This window comes from Ranitomeya imitator, chromosome 4 (assembly GCF_032444005.1).
Source record: "Ranitomeya imitator isolate aRanImi1 chromosome 4, aRanImi1.pri, whole genome shotgun sequence".
In the NCBI taxonomy this organism is placed as follows: Eukaryota; Metazoa; Chordata; class Amphibia; order Anura; family Dendrobatidae; genus Ranitomeya; species Ranitomeya imitator.
The window spans coordinates 353005875-353026439 of NC_091285.1; the positions used below are offsets into that span (position 1 = coordinate 353005875).

A 20565-nucleotide genomic window follows, 5' to 3' on the forward strand; every position below is an offset into this window, starting at 1 on the left:
ACCATAAAAGCATAATTCTGGTGTTTTGATTTTTTTTCTTGGCACACCATTTACCGATTGGATTAAATCTTTTTATATTTTGATAGATTAGGTGTTTCTGAACACTGTGATACCAAATATGTATTTTTGTCTGTTACAGTTTTGTTTTGAATGGTGCAAAAGGGGGGCGATTTGAAAAGTTTTTTTCTCGATTGGAGCGAGGCCTTGACCTCCACACAATGTTTCACCAGCAATTAATAACAAGCTAGTCCAAAAGTGTATAGTCCATCAATGCTCCCTGACTCATAGCAGGTTGTATAAATCGGTTAGATCACCATTGCAGACTGCCATAGGTGTGGAGAAGACGCAGCAGATTTTATACTCCTGATGTGATATTGCCCTCCTATTGCAGACTTTTGGAAAGAGGTCTTAGGTACATTCATTGAGGTTATACAATTCCCCGTTCCACTTTTCCCTAACCTGTGTTTATTAGGAATCCTAGATGAGGAGATCTGGCCTCACCACTCTCACACTCTTTTCAAGGAAATATTGTTTTTGGCTTGCAAAGCTTTCGCCGTGATATGATTCCCCCTTGACTCACATTAGTCCCCACCCAATGAGAAGTATTCACTCATGATACAATATGTGATATTTGGTGCCTGACATGAGTGTCTTATAGATTTGGAATATGCAAATTGCCTCTTCTGAAAAAAAGAGGACTTAAACTCTATAGCGCCACCTGTTGGAAGTAGTGATCCTACAAGTCACAATCAACCCTTTAACGAGTTGTGCAATATGACTTAGGATAAAAGCCAAATCAGTATCTCAATTCGCAGACACGGTGTTTCGGGCTGTTGGCCCTCGTCAGTGCGAAGTATGAGAACTGATTTGGCTAGACGAGAGGCTCTAGACTGGGGTCTAAGGGGCAACGTTTCTCCTTATGGAGAGTGACATACCAGCTCTTACTTGTCAAGGTAAGGAGGCTTATTCGCCGTAGATTTGGATTAAGATATGAGACTCATGGTATGTTAAGAGTAGGGTTAACTTTGCCAGACAGCATTATTGTCGAGAATTACTGTTTGTTGTTTTGTTCTGTGATGTTAACTTTTTATGTTGTATAATTGTCACGATATTGCAACTGGATTTCCCAGGGAAATGGGCTCCTTCTCTATCCCTAAAGTTGGGGGGCGCCCTTGCTATCCCTGCTTCCCGGACTGCTTCCTAAATGCACACTTTTTGTTTGTTCAGTATTTTGTGCTTTGCTGCGTTTTTTGGACATAGATCATGGCACTTGTTTCAGCGTTTTTGCTGAGCTTTTTTCACCCATTGACTTGAAAAAAACACAGGTATTATTTGCTGCATTTTTGCTGCTGAAAATCCAAGGACATTAGCATGGACAAAAAAAAACGCATAAAAAATGCACCAAAGACGCAACAAAACAGCTTCTTTCCTGCCAAGATGATCAGGTTTTGCTGCAAAAAAAAAAAAAAGCAGCAAAAATGTCCTGTGTGAACTTACCCTTTGGCTGCGTTCCCACAATGAGCTTTTCGTGCATTTTTGACTCTGCATATTTTTGCTGCATCAAAAACAAATCATTTTACAGAAAAGTGAATGGGATTTACAGAAATCTCATGATCACTGTTTTTTTTAAATTCACTCAGCGTAAACTGACCTATGGTGCGTGTTTCAAATTTGCAAAATGTCAATTTCTCTTGCGTGTGCACTGAGTTTTCTTCACGGATTTTTCCCTGTCGACTTTCATTAGATACAGAAAATACACAAGTAAAAAAACACACATAAACACACATGCGTTTTTGATCAAAAACACATGTAATCTGCACCTAACTATATCAATAGAGTTTTGTCAAGGCCAAATACCAGGAAATATCAAAAGCAAAGCAGCTTTTGTTAAAGCAGGAAACACCAAAATGAAACAAAGCAATGTAGCGGTAAAAATTCATGTAAAAAAAAAAAACGCACACAAAAGTGCTATGAAAAGTTGCAAGTATCCCAATTTAAATAATATGTGGAGAAATTCTGCATTGTCAAAAAAAACTCAGTAAAAGCTCATAGTGGGAACATAGCCTGAGGGTTCACACAACACTCACTCTGGTCAGGCGAGAGCTGCCAATCAGAATCAAGGAACTGCTCAACATGCACATGAGGGTACGTAAAGGTACACCAAGCTCTTGGCTATGCTAGAGGTGCACCAAAACCCTCCTCATTTACATAGGGAATAAAATGATTTTGAAAATTAATTTAGCTGCCTATTTCCATTTTGTATTTTGGGGTGATAGACTCTTTAACTAATCTGAGGTTACAGTACTATTACTTTAGTGCCAATTTCCAAAGAGAATGATGAATGAATGACACCAGGGGAATATGTAATAGTAGACAAAAGATCAGTTTTTAAACCGGTAGCTAGTGTTATAAAGCAATGGGTATATGGTGCTCAACATCAAAAAAGACAGTTTTCGTATAGAATGAACAGTGATGCGGCACTCACCCGCATGCTGTAAAAACGAAGTCCTTTATTGTACCATTACAAGGTTAAGAACATTGTCCATAGGAACGGCAGGTGTCTGGTATGAACAGGTAATTCAGAACCACAATGGACCTTGAAGTTCAGAGCACACAAAGTGACCTGACATTTACCAAAAACATAGGACGAGCTCTGAGACGTGGGAACTCTGCTGACCGCAATCCCTAATCCTAACACACCACACTAGAGGTAGCCGTGGATTGCGCCTAAAGCTCCCTATGCAACTCGGCACAGCCTGAGAAACTAACTAACCCTGAAGATAGAAAAATAAGCCTACCTTGCCTCAGAGAAATTCCCCAAAGGAAAAGGCAGCCCCCCACATATAATGACTGTGAGTAAAGATGAAATACAAACACAGAGATGAAATAGATTTAGCAAAGTGAGGCCCGACTTACTGAATAGACCGAGGATAGGAAAGATAGCTTTGCGGTCAACACAAAAACCTACAAACAACCACGCAGAGGGGCAAAAAGACCCTCCGCACCGACTAACGGTACGGAGGTGCTCCCTCTGCGTCTCAGAGCTTCCAGCAAGCAAGAAAAACCAATAAAGCAAGCTGGACAGAAAATATAGCAACAAAAAATAACACAAGCAGAACTTAGCTTATGCAGGATAGACAGGCCACAGGAACGATCCAGGAGGAAGCAAGACCAATACTAGAACATTGACTGGAGGCCAGGATCAAAGCACCAGGTGGAGTTAAATAGAGCAGCACCTAACGACTTAACCTCTTCACCTGAGGAAGGAAACCCAGAAGCCGCAGTACCACTCTCATCCACCAAAGGAAGCTTATAGACAGAACCAGCCGCAGTACCACTCAAGACCACAGGAGGGAGCTTGGCCACAGAATTCACAACAGTACCCCCCCTTGAGGAGGGGTCACCGAACCCTCACCAGAGCCCCCAGGCCGACCAGGACGAGCCAAATGAAAGGCACGAACCAGATCGGCAGCATGGACATCAGAGGCAAAGACCCAGGAATTATCTTCCTGACCATAACCTTTTCACTTAACCAGATACTGGAGTTTCCGTCTCGAAACACGAGAATCCAAAATCTTCTCCACAATATACTCCAATTCCCCTTCAACCAAAACCGGAGCAGGAGGATCAATAGATGGAACCACAGGTGCCACGTATCTCCGGAACACGTTATGGATGGAAAAAGAAGCCGGAAGAGTCAAACGAAAAGACACAGGATTAAGAACCTCAGAAATCCTATATGGACCAATGAAACGAGGCTTAAATTTAGGAGAGGAAACCTTCATAGGAATATAACGAGATGACAACCAAACCAAATCCCCAACACGAAGTCGGGGACCCACACAGCGCCTGCGGTTAGCGAAACGTTGAGCCTTCTCCTGGGACAAAGTCAAATTGTCCACTACATGAGTCCAAATCTGCTGCAACCTATCCACCACAGTATCCACACCAGGACAGTCCGAAGACTCAACCTGCCCTGAAGAGAAACGAGGGTGGAATCCAGAATTGCAGAAAAACGGCGAAACCAAAGTAGCCGAGCTGGCCCGATTATTAAGGGCGAACTCAGCCAAAGGCAAAAAGGATACCCAATCATCCTGATCAGCAGAAACAAAACATCTCAGATATGTTTCCAAGGTCTGATTGGTTCGTTCAGTCTGGCCATTTGTCTGAGGATGGAAAGCCGAGGAAAAAGACAAATCAATGCCCATCCTAGCACAAAAGGCTTGCCAAAACCTCGAAACATACTGGGAACCTCTGTCAGAAACGATGTTCTCTGGAATGCCATGTAAACGAACCACATGCTGAAAAAACAATGGCACTAAATCAGAGGAGGAAGGCAATTTAGACAAGGGTACCAAATGGACCATCTTAGAGAAGCGATCACAAACCACCCAAATGACCGACATTTTTTGAGAGACGGGGAGATCCGAAATAAAATCCATAGAGATATGTGTCCAAGGCCTCTTCGGGACCGGCAAGGGCAAAAGCAACCCACTGGCACGAGAACAGCAGGGCTTAGCCCGAGCACAAATCCCACAGGACTGCACAAAAGAACGCACATCCCGCGACAGAGACGGCCACCAAAAGGATCTAGCCACCAAATCTCTGGTACCAAAGATTCCAGAATGACCAGCCAACACCGAACAATGAACCTCAGAGATAACTTTATTCGTCCACCTATCAGGGACAAACAGTTTCTCCGCTGGGCAACGGTCAGGTCTATTAGCCTGAAATTTTTGCAGCACCCGCCGCAAATCAGGGGAGATGGCAGACAAAATTACCCCCTCTTTGAGAATACCCGCCGGCTCAGACAAACCCGGAGAATCGGGCACAAAACTCCTAGACAGGGCATCCGCCTTCACATTTTTAGAGCCCGGAAGGTACGAAACCACAAAGTCAAAACGGGAGAAAAACAGCGACCAACGAGCCTGTCTATGATTCAACCGTTTGGCAGACTCGAGATAAGTCAAGTTTTTGTGATCAGTCAAGACCACCACGCGATGCTTAGCTCCTTCAAGCCAATGACGCCACTCCTCGAATGCCCACTTCATGGCTAGCAACTCTCGATTGCCAACATCATAATTTCGCTCAGCAGGCGAAAACTTCCTGGAAAAGAAGGCGCATGGTTTCATCACCGAGCAATCAGAACTTCTCTGCGACAAAACAGCCCCTGCTCCAATTTCAGAAGCATCAACCTCGACCTGGAACGGAAGCGAAACATCTGGTTGGCACAACACAGGGGCAGAAGAAAAACGACGCTTCAACTCCTGAAAAGCTTCCACAGCAGCAGAAGACCAATTGACCACACCAGCACCCTTCTTGGTTAAATCAGTCAACGGTTTAGCAATACTAGAAAAATTATTGATGAAGCGACGATAAAAATTAGCAAAGCCCAGGAACTTCTGCAGACTCTTCAGGGATGTTGGCTGAGTCCAATCAAAAATGGCCTGAACTTTAACAGGGTCCATCTCGATAGTAGAAGGAGAAAAAATGAAACCCAAAAATGAAACCTTCTGAACACCAAAGAGACACTTTGACCCCTTCACAAACAAAGAATTAGCACGCAGGACCTGGAACACCATTCTGACCTGCTTCACATGAGACTCCCAATCCGAGAAGACCAAAATATCATCCAAGTATACAATCAGGAATTTATCCAGGTACTCTCGGAAGAAGTCATGCATAAAGGACTGAAACACTGATGGAGCATTAGAAAGCCCGAATGGCATAACCAGCTACTCAAAATGGCCTTCGGGCGTATTAAATGCTGTTTTCCATTCATCGCCCTGTTTAATACGCACAAGATTATACGCACCACGAAGATCTATCTTGGTGAACCAACTAGCCCCCTTAATCCGAGCAAACAAATCAGACAACAGCGGCAAGGGGTACTGAAATTTGACCGTAATTTTATTAAGAAGGCGGTAATCAATACAAGGTCTCAGCGAACCATCCTTCTTGGCCACAAAAAAGAACCCTGCTCCCAATGGCGACGATGACGGGCGAATATGACCCTTCTCCAAAGACTCCTTCACGTAAGTCCGCATAGCGGCGTGCTCAGGTACAGATAAATTAAACAGTCGACCCTTAGGAAACTTACTACCAGGAATCAAATCGATAGCACAATCACAATCCCTATGCGGAGGTAGGGCATTGGACTTGGGCTCATCGAATACATCCCGGTAATCAGACAAGAACTCTGGGACCTCAGAAGGGGTGGATGATGAGATAGACAGAAATGGAACATCACCATGTACCCCCTGACAACCCCAGCTGGACACAGACATAGATTTCCAATCTAATACTGGGTTATGGACTTGTAGCCATGGCAACCCCAACACGACCACATCATGCAGATTATGCAACACCAGAAAGCGAATATCCTCCTGGTGCGCAGGAGCCATGCACATGGTCAGCTGGGTCCAATACTGAGGCTTATTCTTGGCCAAAGGCGTAGCATCAATTCCTCTCAATGGAATAAGACACTGCAAGGGCTCCAAGACAAACCCACAGCGCCTAGCAATCTCTAAGTCCATCAAATTCAGGGCAGCGCCTGAATCCACAAATGCCATGACAGAATAGGAAGACAAAGAGCAGATCAAAGTAACGGACAAAAGAAATTTCGACTGTACCGTACTAATGGTGGCGGACCTAGCGAACCGCTTAGTGCGCTTAGGAGAATCGGAGATTGCATGAGTGGAATCACCACAGTAGAAACACAGCCCATTCTGACGTCTGTGTTCTTGCCTTTCAGCTCTGGTCAAAGTCCTATCGCACTGCATAGGCTCAGGTTTATGCTCAGATAATACCGCCAAATGGTGCACAGATTGACGCTCACGCAAGCGTCGACCGATCTGAATGGCCAAAGACATAGACTCATTCAGACCAGCAGGCATAGGAAATCCCACCATGACATCCTTAAGGGCTTCAGAGAGACCCTTTCTGAAATTAGCTGCCAGCGCACATTCATTCCATTGAGTGAGCACGGACCACTTTCTAAACTTCTGACAATAAATCTCTATCTCATCCTGACCCTGACACAGAGCCAGCAAATTTTTCTCTGCCTGATCCACTGAATTAGGTTCGTCGTACAGCAATCCGAGCGCCAGAAAAAACGCATCAATATTACATAATGCAGGATCTCCTGGCGCAAGGGAAAATGCCCAGTCTTGAGGGTCGCCACGTAATAAAGAAATAATGATTTTAACTTGTTGAACTGGGTCACCAGAGGAGCGGGGTTTCAAAGCCAGAAATAGTTTACAATTATTTTTAAAATTCAAAAACTTAGCTCTATCTCCAGAAAATAACTCAGGAATAGGAATTTTAGGTTCTAACATAGGATTCTGAACCACTAAATCTTGAATGTTCTGTACTCTTATAGTGAGATTATCCATCAAAGAGGACAGACCCTGAATGTCCATGTCCACACCTGTGTTCTGAACCACCCTGATGTAAAGGGGAAAAGAAAGGCAGAACACAGTGCAAAGAAAAAAAAATGGTCTCAGAACTTCTCTTTTCCCTCTATTGAGAAGCATTAGTACTTTGGGCTTCCAGTACTGTTATGAACAGGTAATTCAGAACCACAATGGACCTTGAAGTTCAGAGCACACAAAGTGACCTGATATTTACCAAAAACATAGGACGAGCTCTGAGACGTGGGAACTCTGCTGACCGCAATCCCTAATCCTAACACACCACACTAGAGGTAGCCGTGGATTGCGCCTAACTCTCCCTATGCAACTCGGCACAGCCTGAGAAACTAACTAACCCTGAAGATAGAAAAATAAGCCTACCTTGCCTCAGAGAAATTCCCCAAAGGAAAAGGCAGCCCCCCACATATAATGACTGTGAGTAAAGATGAAATACAAACACAGAGATGAAATAGATTTAGCAAAGTGAGGCCCGACTTACTGAATAGACCGAGGATAGGAAAGATAGCTTTGCGGTCAACACAAAAACCTACAAACAACCACGCAGAGGGGCAAAAAGACCCTCCGCACCGACTAACGGTACGGAGGTGCTCCCTCTGCGTCTCAGAGCTTCCAGCAAGCAAGAAAAACCAATAAAGCAAGCTGGACAGAAAATATAGCAACAAAAAATAACACAAGCAGAACTTAGCTTATGCAGGATAGACAGGCCACAGGAACGATCCAGGAGGAAGCAAGACCAATACTAGAACATTGACTGGAGGCCAGGATCAAAGCACCAGGTGGAGTTAAATAGAGCAGCACCTAACGACTTAACCTCTTCACCTGAGGAAGGAAACTCAGAAGCCGCAGTACCACTCTCATCCACCAAAGGAAGCTTATAGACAGAACCAGCCGCAGTACCACTCACGACCACAGGAGGGAGCTTGGCCACAGAATTCACAACAGGTGTGCACAGGCATGCGGGGAAGGAGAGACGGCCAATGGCCTTTTCGCACGGCAAGAGCTTCAACGGGACCTGGACCTGCCATGTTTTGAAGTCTAGTGCAATGGTCTTGATCAGCAAAGATGGGCTTGTTATAGAATGGCTGCGACGGTGGATAGGGGCAGGAACAGCTCTAATCACATTTATTAGGGGCAAATCAGTGGATTTTAGTGCAGCTGAGGTGGTTATCCTCCCCTTCCTTTTTTGAACGCAAAAAAGGAGAGGAGTGACATCACACCGGTGGGAGTAGTGTCAGCGCATTTATGCAGCAATTGTAAAGTTACATAGCACTACTAATCATTTTCTTGGCAAATGTGAGCAGCTGCTCCCTCTACTGTCCAAGGGTGAGAAATATGAAAAAATAAATAAATTATGAGTAGCATTTTTTAAAGCAAAATGGTTGCAAATTGCTTATGTGTGTATATATCCTGTATATATACAGAACTTTTTGATGATATTCAAATTTTGTGAGAAGCACCTGTATATGCTTCTCACAAAATTTGAATATCATCAAAAAGTTAATTTATTTCAGTTCTTCAATACAAAAAGTGAAACTCATATATTACCTTATATATTCGAGTATAAGTCGACCCAAGTATAAGCCGACCACCCTAATTTTGCCACAAAAAAACTGGGAAAACTTAATGACTCGAGTATAAGCCTAGGGTGGAAAATGCAGCAGCTACCGGTAAATGTCAAAAGTAAAAATAGATGCCAGTAAAATTAATTATTAATAATGATAATAATAATAATTTATATAGCACCAACATATTCCGCAGCGCTTTACAGTTTAACAGTTTCAAATGGAGCCGCAAATTAATTACTGTAATGAGCGGTACCATGTGACCGCTCCGTACAGGAAGAATCTGCAGCGCTGGGGAACCAGGGACCTGCAGGGACACCGCTCCAGGAGCAGGTGAGTATAATTAGACAGCCCCCGCTCCCTCTCCCCTGCCGACCCCTGTGTATGACTCGAGTATAAGTCGAGAGGGGGACTTTCAGCCCCCAAAAATGGGTTGAAAATCTCAGCTTATACGTGAGTATATACGGTACATAGAGTCATTACAAACAGTGTGATGTATTTCAAGTGTTTATTTCTGTTAATGTTGATGATTATGGCTTTACAGCCAATGAAAACCCAAAAGTCATTATCTCAGTAAATTAGAATACCTTTTATAACTCCAGCTTGAAAAATGATTTTAAAATGATTTTAAAATCTGAAATGTTGGCCTACTGAAATGTATATTCAGTAGATGCACTCAATACTTGGTCGTGGCTCCTTTTGCATCAATTACTGCATCAATCAACGTGGAATGGAGGAGATCACCATGTGGAACTGCTGAGATGTTATGGAAGCTCAGGTTGCTTTTATAGCAGCCTTCAGCTCGTCTGCATTGTTGGGTCTGGTGTCTCATCTTCCTCTTGATAATGCCCCATAGATTCTCTATGTGTTTAAGGTAAGGCGAGATTGCTGACCAATCAAGCACAGTGACACTGTTGTTTTTAAACCAGGTAGTGGTACTTTTGGCCAAGTCTTGCCGGAGAATAAAATTTCCATATCCAAAAAGCTTGTCGGCAGAGGGAAGCATGACGTGCTCTAAAATTTCCTGGTAGACGGCTGTGCTGATTTTGGTCTTGATAAAACACAGTGAACCTACACCAGCGGATGACATGGTTCTCCAAACTATCACTGATTGTGGAAACTTCACACTAGACCTCAAGCAGCTTGGATTGTGGCCCTCTCCGTTCTTCCTCCAGACTCTGGGACCTTGATTTCCAATTTTTTGAATGGCCTTTTCTTAACAATCCTTTCAAGGCTGCGGTTATCCCGGTTGCTTGTGCACCTTTTTCTACCACGCTTTTTCCTTCCACTCAACTTTCCATTAATATGCTTGGATACAGCACTGTGAACAGCCAGCTTCTTTAGCAATGACCTTTTGTGACTTACGCTCCTTCTGGAGTATGTCAGTGACTACCTTCTGGACATCTGTCAAGTCAGCAGTCTTCCCCATGATCGTGGAGCCTACTGAAACACACAAAGGGGCCTTTTTAAATGCTTAGGAAGAATTTGCAGGTGTTTTTTGTTCATTATTCTAATTTACTGAGATAATCACATTTGGGTTTTCATTGGCTGTAAGCCAAAATCATCAACATTAACAGAAATACTTCACATAGTTCACTCTATTTGTAATGACGCTATATGAGTTTCACTTTTTGCATTGAAGAACTGAAATAAATTAACTTTTTGATGATATTCTAATTTTGTGAGAAGCACCTGTGTATGTAATTTTTTTAGTTTTTTTTTTTTTTGTGTTTGACAGATTCCTTTCAAAGTGTTATTGATGTATCCCTGGTGGTTTAGAGCCGTGAAGCAGTTAGCTTCACGCTCACTTGTATACTGTATTCTTTTATATATTTAAACAGACCGAAAATTCTGCACTGATCAATGTCCTAATGTACAGTATTTTTATTAGGAGTGCCTTTTCTTCTCCATTAGTCAATGTAACGTGTGTGTGTGTGTGTGTGTGTGTGTGTGTGTATATGTATATATATATATATATATATATATATACACTCAGTAAGATTCAGGCATACGGGCACGGTTTTTCACACAAATCAGTCCATATGGTTTATTATATACAGCGCAAACTGCATCGTAAGCCAAGTTGCTTTTCACTGACTTGCATATAGTCCATTCTCTAACACAGCAAGATATGGTTAACTCATTATCTTCACATTAACTGTATATGGCTTTGAAAACGCGGTCACTAATCACGCTGAACCTCTGTGTCCAGTTATCATTGGTGACCGCACGCCATACAGTTGATTAGTGTCCACCGAGCACAACAGGCACCAACATATGACATTACGGTTGCAGCAACTAAACACGCTGGTCCTCTCCTGACCAGTTGCCGTGGGTTACCACACAGTTTATATCACAAGTACCAACAGTCTGTACAGGTACCTGACGGGAGCTCCTGCTTAACCTGCTGACTCTTTGTCAGTCCTCTGGGAAAGCTGCCTCACAGTAATCACCAACTTGCCTGTGCGGCATATGCTAGTCAGTCCAGACCCACCGAAGGACGGTAGCTTCCCCAACAGTTTCACTGTGCGCTTTTCAGGGATCCGGTCCTACTCCCAGGACCTCCCAGCACACCAGCATGTGACCTGTCCAGGTGCTATTCAGGACTCCGTCCAACACCCCAGGCATGTGACCTGTCCGGGTGCTATTCAGGACAGTAGTCCAACACCCCAGGCCACCAGGTCTGATGCCCCACCATGTGCTCTTCAGGAAGCCTCCTCCCAGGTCTTCCAACACAGGCTTCAAACAGGAAACTCACAGCGACCTGTGACCCACACCGTGGTCACATTATATATCTTTAACGACTCCCCTGGGTGGGAGTGTGGGTGTGTGGCTAGTTTGTCCTGCCCATCTCATATAACTAGCCCTGCCAACCTCCCATTATAAACATACAGCATGCACTTGTGGGACTATAGGTCCCAGAACACCACATCGCTTCAGGCTGGCAGCGCAGAGTCCCCTCCACTGCGACACATATATCGGCCAGTCACCACAATGCCGGACTTTGTCACATAATCACATCCATGCATGCAATTGCCATGCATTCCTTTGGCCTCAATATGCCTCCGTGCATATACCGGGGAGACCATGCAGCGCCCCCTACCTGTTATAGGAATATATATATATATATATACACACACAACACACAGTGTGTATATATATATATATATATATATATATATATATATATATATATATATATATATATATATATATATATATATATATAGCTATCTATATCTACTATATAATTGTCTAAGGGTCACTTCCGTCTGTCTGTCTGTCTGTCATGGATATTCATTGGTCGCGGCCTCTCTCTGTCAAGGAAATCCAAGTCGCTGATTGGTCGCGGCAAAACAGCCACGACCAATCAGCGACGGGCACAGTCCGGAAGAAAATGGCCGCTCCTTCCTCCCCGCAGTCAGTGCCTGGCGCCCGCATACTCCCCTCCGGTCAGCGCTCACACAGGGTTAATGGCAGCGTTGACCACGCTGTAACGCACTCGGTTAACGCTGGTATTAACCCTGTGTGACCAACTTTTTACTATTCATGCTGCCTATGCAGCATGAATAGTAAAAAGATCTAATGTTAAAAATAATAAAAAAAATAAAAAATAGTTATATACTCACCCTCCGGTGGCCCCCCGGATCAGGAACCGGCCTTTCCCGCTCCTCGCGACACCCCGGTGACCGCTCCATGCATTGCGGTCTCGCGAGATGATGACGTGCACTCTTCAGACCGGAGTGCGCAAGAAGCGTCGGTAACCGCTTCGATCCGGGGGCCAACGGAGGGTGAGTATATAACTATTTTTTATTTTAATTCTTTTTTTTAACAGGGATATGGTGCCCACATTGCTATAGACTGCGTGGGCTGTGCAATATATTACATGGGCTGGGCAATATACTACGTGGGCTGCGCAATATACAATGTGGGCTGCCCAATATACAGCGTGGGCTGCGCAATATACTACGTGGGCTGCGCAATATACTACGTGGGCTGCGCAATATACTACGTGGGCTGCGCAATATACAACGTGGGCTGCGCAATATACTACGTGGGCTGCGCAATATACGACTTGGGCTGCGCAATATACTATGTGGGCTGCGCAATATACTATGTGGGCTGCGCAATATACTATGTGGGCTGCGCAATATACTATGTGGGCTGGGCAATGTACCACGTTGGCTGCGCAATATACTAAGTGGGCTGGGCAATGTACCACGTTGGCTGGGCAATTACGTGGGCTGGGCAATGTACTACGTGGGCTGCACAATGTACTACGTGGGCTGCGCAATGTACTGCGTGGGCTGCGCAATGTACTGCGTGGGCTGCGCAATGTACTGCGTGGGCTGTGCAATATACTACGTGGGCTGTGCTATACACTACGCATATATATATACACACACACACACACACACACACACACACACACACACACACACACACACACACACACACACACACACACACACACATATATATATATATATATATATATATATATATATATATATATACACGAGTTCTATATATAAAATATGTGTGTTTGTAAGTAAAAGCATCCATGGGCAGATGCAGATATACTATCTGTTTAATAATTCTACTTAGGCTGATTCATTAACCAAACAGTATGTAGCAGTTAAAAGGATGTCCACTACCTAGACAACCACTTCTTAAGTCAAGTTTTCCCACTTGTAAATAAATATAATAGATCTTCCCCTCCTACACTGGCACCATTGTAGCGATGTCTGTGTTGGGTTCCCTGGAGCTCAGTTACTTTATGCCACGTGAGCCCCACTGCTTCAGCTCAATAGTGGCCGGGTTTGTGTAGATCTCTTGTATAGGCTTTCCTGTTATTGTTCACATCCATAGTAGATGAGAGCAGGTTGCCTAGATCCTTCAAAGGTTATACACAAAGTGCTGACATCCTATTTCTCCTCCACTCCTGCAAAACATCCCAAGTCGGACTGCTTCCTACAAAAATGGTTAGCCTAAGGCAGGGGTGGGTAACTTCAGGCCCCAGGGCCATTTGCAGCCCTTGATGACCTTTTATCAGGCCCCCAGGCAGATTCTCAGGGACCGCATTCTTGAGCAGGGAGCTGTATTTTGATTGCCACCAGCTTATTAATTTATTCTTGCTCTCTGAGCACACACACACAGTGTTCACTACTGAACACTGAAGGGCATGCAATGAAAGATTATGTCCTGACACCAGTGCCAGAGTCAGGATGTACTTTGTGGGCAGAGTTTGTATGGACCCCGAAGGACGGTATAAATATCCACATGGCCCTTGACAGAAAAAAAGATTCCCCACCCCTGCCCTAAGGCATTAGTTTTAATTGTGGTCAAAATATGATTGCAATACAAATAGGTCGTCAGAAAATTACAGATGTGATGTTGATGGCCAACTTATTTAAAAAAAAAATTCTGTACAAAGTATTCTATGGATTGGTACATATAGCTTTGCTTATGTTCTTAAGATATATTAACTGAGCTATAAACACAGATTTTGTACACCTAATAATACAATATACCTTGTTTAGATTTCTTCAGCAACGGTTAAAAAAAGCTGTTCCTTATAATCGTATGAAGCTGTTGATCATGGGAAACACCGGAAGTGGCAAGACAACGCTTGTACATCAGCTAATGAAAGAAAGGCACCCAGGGCACGGTGCAGAGAAGGCCACCATCGGCATTGATGTGAAGGACTGGCCCATTCTAATAAGGGGGAAAGTTAAGAAGGAAATCACACTCAATGTCTGGGACTTTGCAGGTAACAAACCTGTATACATTTATTCTTGGTCAGCTTGTTACATTTTTCACTTGGTGCCAAATGGGTTGTCCACCTTTAGAAAGCCTTTCTTTTCCTCTTAAATGAAGATAGTTGGGAGTAAAAAATATGTTTTGCATTTGGGATTTATCTAAAACGTGGCACAGAACGACTTTTACAGGCAGTTTGTTATGCTGCATAGTCAAACTTGATATGGTAGGTTTTCATATATCAGCAGGTAGGGACAGACAAGAGTTAAATGCTCCCTGTCAGACCTTCTCACTGATGAATCCTCTGTTAACTCATTCCATAACCAGCAATAGACAGTTTAGCACAAAGGATAAAGGGGTAAATCGGATTTTTTTTTTTTATTAAAACCCAATTGAAAAGAAAAAGAATTTTAACCTCAAATATAAGCACTCAATCCTTAACGACACATGATGTACAGTCATATGGGGGTTCACAAACCGAGTCTTCTTCTATTCTAGCATATGATAGTTGTAATCGTTAGCCTTCATCTGCCACTAAAAGCCACAAGTGGAGTAGTACTTCTGTGAAAGCTAGCCTGTGGCTGGTGTTCTTAGGAGACAGAGATTTTTATTATATTAATACTGTTATTTTTTTATATACAGTACAGACCAAAAGTTTGGACACACCTTCTCATTTAAAGGGACTCTGTCACCTGAATTTAGAGGGAACAATCTTCAGCCATAGAGGCGGGGTTTTTGGGTGTTTGATTCACCCTTTCCTTACCCGCTGGCTGCATGCTGGCTGCAATATTGGATTGAAGTTCATTCTCTGTCCTCCGTAGTACATGCCTGCACAAGGCAATCTTGCCTTGCGCAGGCGTGTACTATGGAGGACAGAGAATAATAATATGTGTGTGTGTATATATAAATCACAACTAATATCCCAAGGAGGTCTGGAGTTGGAATGATGCTCAAAATCAAAGTGGAAAATGAAGTTACAGTCTGATCCAACTTCAGTGGAAATGCCTCAAGACAAGGAAATGATGCTCAATAATGTGTGTGGCCTCCACATGCCTGTATGACCTCCCTACAGCGCCTGGGCATGCTCCTGATGAGGCGGCATATGGATCTCCTCCCAGACCTGAACTAAAAGCATCCACCAAATCCTGGACAGTTTGTGGTGCAACGTGACGTTGGTGGATGGTGCGAGACATGATGTCCCAGATGTGATCAGTCGGATTCAGGTCTGGGTAATGGGCGGGCTAGTCCGTAGCTTCAATGCCTTCATCTTGCAGGAACTGCTGACACACTCCAGCCACATGAGGTCTGGCATTGTCCTGCATTAGGAGGAACCCAGGGCCAACCGCACCAGCATATGGTCTCAAAAGGGGTCTGAGGATCTCATCTCGGTACCTAATGGCAGTCAGGCTACCTCTGGTGAGCACATGGAGGGCTGTGCGGCCCTCTAAAGAAATGCCACCCCACACCATTACTGACCCTCTGCCAAACTGGTCATGCTGAAGGATGTTGCAGACAGCAGATTGCTCTACACGGCGTCTCCAGACTCTGTCATGTCTGTCACATGTGCTCAGTGTGAACCTGCTTTCATCTGTGAAGAGGTCATTTTGCAGGGCTCTGGCAGTGCTCCTCCTGTTCCTCCTTGCACAAAGGCTGAGGTAGCGGTCCTGCTGCTGGGTTTTTGCCCTCCTACAGCCCCCTCCACGTCTCCTGGTGTACTGGCCTGTCACCTGGTAGCGCCTCCAGCCTCTGGACACTACGCTGACAGACACAGCAAACCTTGCCACAGCTCGCATTAATGTGCCATCCTGGATGAGCTGCACTACCTGAACCACCTGTGTGGGTTGTAGAGTCCGTCTCATGCTACCACGAGTGTGAAAGCACAACCAACATTCAAAAGTGACCAAAACATCAGCCAGAAAGCATTGGTACTGAGATGTGGTCTGTGGTCCCCACCTGCAGAACCACTCCTTTGCGTGTGTTTTGATAATTACCAATAATTTCCATCTGTTGTCTATTCCATTTGCACAACAGCATGTGAAATTGATTGTCAAACAGTGTTGCTTCCTAAGTGGACAGTTTGATTGCACAGAAGTTTGATTTACGTAAAGGGAAGGTGCCATCAAAAAAATTTTTTTTTCAGAAATTGTAAAAATGTAAAGAATTAATGATTACATTTTCTTAAAAAATATTATCATTTGTTTATAATTTAGTAAAATATGAAAAATAATTTGAAAAGTTTTGGAATTTCCACTTTTCAACACTAGGGGGAGCAGCTGCTGAAATTTCAGAAAAACCTAGTGTACAAATAGCTCACATTACTGCACTGCAGTAATTATGGGCGGAGTCTGCTGACCTGTGTGATGTCTTCTCTCCTCCCCTTCTGGGTGTTTGCTAAGGGATTAGAGAGGATGATATTCAGGAACCCAGTGAGCAGCCATTTTGTTGGTGACTGCAGAGTATGGCTGCCGTCACACTATCAGTATTTGGTCAGTATTTTACCTCAGTATTTGTAAGCCAAAACCAGGAGTGGAACAATTAGAGGAAAAGTATAATAGAAACATGTCACCACTTCTGTATTTAGCTACAAATACTGAGGTAAAATACTGACCAAATACTGATAGTGGACGGCAGCCTTAGGCTACTTTCACACTAGCGTTGTTGGCTGTACGTTGCAATGCGTCATTCAGAAGAAAAAAGCATCCTGCGAAGTTGTCTGCAGGATGCGTTTTTTCCCCATAGACTAACATTACCGACGCATTGCGACGTATTGCCACACGTCGTAACTGTCGTGCGACGGTTGCGTCATGTTTTGGTGGACCGCCGCCACAAAAAAAGTTACATGTAACGTTTGTGCATCGAGTCCACCATTTTCGACCGCACATGCACGGCAGAAACTCCGCCCCCTCCTGCCCAGACCTTACAATGGGGCAGCGGAAGCGTCGTAAGACTGCTTCCGCTGCCCACGTCGGACATTTCTTTCACAGCATGCGTCGGTACGACGCACTGCGACAGGCCCGTACCGATGCTAGTGTGAAAGCAGCCTTATACTGACAAGTCTACGGTCACCGAGGATGGCAGGCAGCAAGGATTCTGGGAGATATGTGGTGGAGGGAGCAGGGTGACAGCAGCACAGAGTATTTCAGGAGAGCAGTGTGCTGGTCTATGGGGGCCCCCTGTTCGGTGTGCGGAGCAGCCAGGGATTGTACATAGAGCGCTGTCTTTTATACTCATGGATGGACCATCTGCTTGTTTGCTCCACAGAAATCCAGGAAACATTTCTGCGGATTGATGGCCTGTTCTGATCCAGACATTGCATGCATTCCCCTCCTCAGATCCTGTCTTCCCCATCCTGTCCTGGCAATGTGTGAAAGCGAGGCGACAGGCGCAGTCTGGGGTGATGCTGGGAAGGAAATGTAGCCATATAGTAACGATAAAAATGAGACCCCTCTCTTCAGCTACCTCACCAGCCTTCCTCTGACTACACCTAACTGGAGGTCATGCTGCCCCCTCTATTACCCCAGACCCGCGTGCAGGTGCTCAGCCAGAACCACCATTGAATGGGTCCGCTTTCTGAAGATAATACTGCCATAGTGTTCTCACATAATACCGCCATATAGATCACACACAATACTATCAAATAGATCACACAATACTGTGATACAGTTCTCACATAATACCACCATATAGATCACACATAATACCGCCAGTGTTCTCACATAATACCGCCATATAGATCACACATAATACCGCCAGTGTTCTCACATACCACCATATAGATCACACATAATACTGCCATAGTGTTCTCACATAATACCGCCATATAGATCACACATAATACTGCCATAGTGTTCTCACATAATACTGCCATATAGATCACACATAATGCTGCCATAGTGTTCTCACATAATACCGCCATATAGATCACACATAATACTGCCATAGTGTTCTCACATAATACCGCCATATAGATCACACATAATACTGCCATAGTGTTCTCACATAATACCGCCATATAGATCACACATAATACTGCCATAGTGTTCTCACATAATACCGCCATATAGATCACACATAATGCTGCCAGTGTTCTCACATAATACCGCCATATAGATCACACACAATACCACCATATAATTCTCACAATACTGATCAAGCATAATACCACCATACAGATCACATAATACCATCATATAGATCTCACATAATGCCATAATACAGCATGACGCCCGCAGCGCCTGTTATCGCACGCATTGAGTTGTGTGTGCAATGGGGAAAGATATGCAGGGGGGAGAGGAGTGCATACAAGTGGATTAGATACACGGTTCACCAGACAGTATCACACAGGAGAGGATTAGATACACGGCTCAGCAGACAGTATCACACAGGAGAGGATTAGATACACGGCTCAGCAGACAGTATCACACAGGAGAGGATTAGATACACGGCTCACCAGACAGTATCACACAGAAGAGGATTAGATACACGGCTCACCAGACAGTATCACACAGGAGAGGATTAGATATACGGCTCAGCAGACACTATCACACAGGAGAGGATTAGATACATGGCTCAGCAGTCAGTATTCCACAGGATTAGATACACAGGTCAGCACAGGATAGGATTAGATACACGGCTCAGCAGACACTATCACACAGGAGAGGATTAGATACACGGCTCAGCAGTCAGTATTCCACAGGATTAGATACACAGGTCAGCACAGGATAGGATTAGATACACGGCTCAGCAGACACTATCACACAGGAGAGGATTAGATAAACGGCTCAGCAGTCAGTATTCCACAGGATTAGATACACAGGTCAGCACAGGATAGGATTAGATACACGGCTCAGCAGACACTATCACACAGGAGAGGATTAGATACACGGCTCACCAGACAGTATCACACAGGAGAGGATTAGATACACGGCTCAGCAGACAGTATCACACAGGATAGGATTAGATACACGGCTCAGCAGACAGTATCACACAGGAGAGGATTAGATACACGGCTCACCAGACAGTATCACACAGGAGAGGATTAGATATACGGCTCAGCAGTCAGTATTCCACAGGATTAGATACACAGGTCAGCACAGGATAGGATTAGATACACAGCTCAGCAGACACTATCACACAGGAGAGGATTAGATACACGGCTCACCAGACAGTATCACACAGGAGAGGATTAGATACACGGCTCAGCAGTCAGTATTCCACAGGATTAGATGCACAGGTCAGCACAGGATAGGATTAGATACACAGCTCAGCAGACACTATCACACAGGAGAGGATTAGATACACGGCTCACCAGACAGTATCACACAGGAGAGGATTAGATACACGGCTCAGCAGACAGTATCACACAGGAGAGGATTAGATACACGGCTCAGCAGACAGTATCACACAGGAGAGGATTAGATACACGGCTCACCAGACAGTATCACACAGAAGAGGATTAGATACACGGCTCACCAGACAGTATCACACAGGAGAGGATTAGATATACGGCTCAGCAGACACTATCACACAGGAGAGGATTAGATACATGGCTCAGCAGTCAGTATTCCACAGGATTAGATACACAGGTCAGCACAGGATAGGATTAGATACACGGCTCAGCAGACACTATCACACAGGAGAGGATTAGATACACGGCTCAGCAGTCAGTATTCCACAGGATTAGATACACAGGTCAGCACAGGATAGGATTAGATACACGGCTCAGCAGACACTATCACACAGGAGAGGATTAGATAAACGGCTCAGCAGTCAGTATTCCACAGGATTAGATGCACAGGTCAGCACAGGAT

General features: G+C 44.3%; 1 protein-coding gene across 2 annotated transcripts in view; it reads left to right on the top strand.

The window, feature by feature from the left end:
- Positions 1 to 20565, top strand: part of LRRK2 (leucine rich repeat kinase 2) — a 321822-nt gene that overhangs the window by 138114 nt on the left and 163143 nt on the right. For both annotated transcript variants that reach the window (XM_069765011.1, XM_069765012.1), the window contains exon 30: positions 14539 to 14768. In XM_069765011.1, the coding sequence (XP_069621112.1) occupies positions 14539 to 14768 (230 nt within the window). The remainder of the gene's footprint in view (positions 1 to 14538; positions 14769 to 20565) is intronic.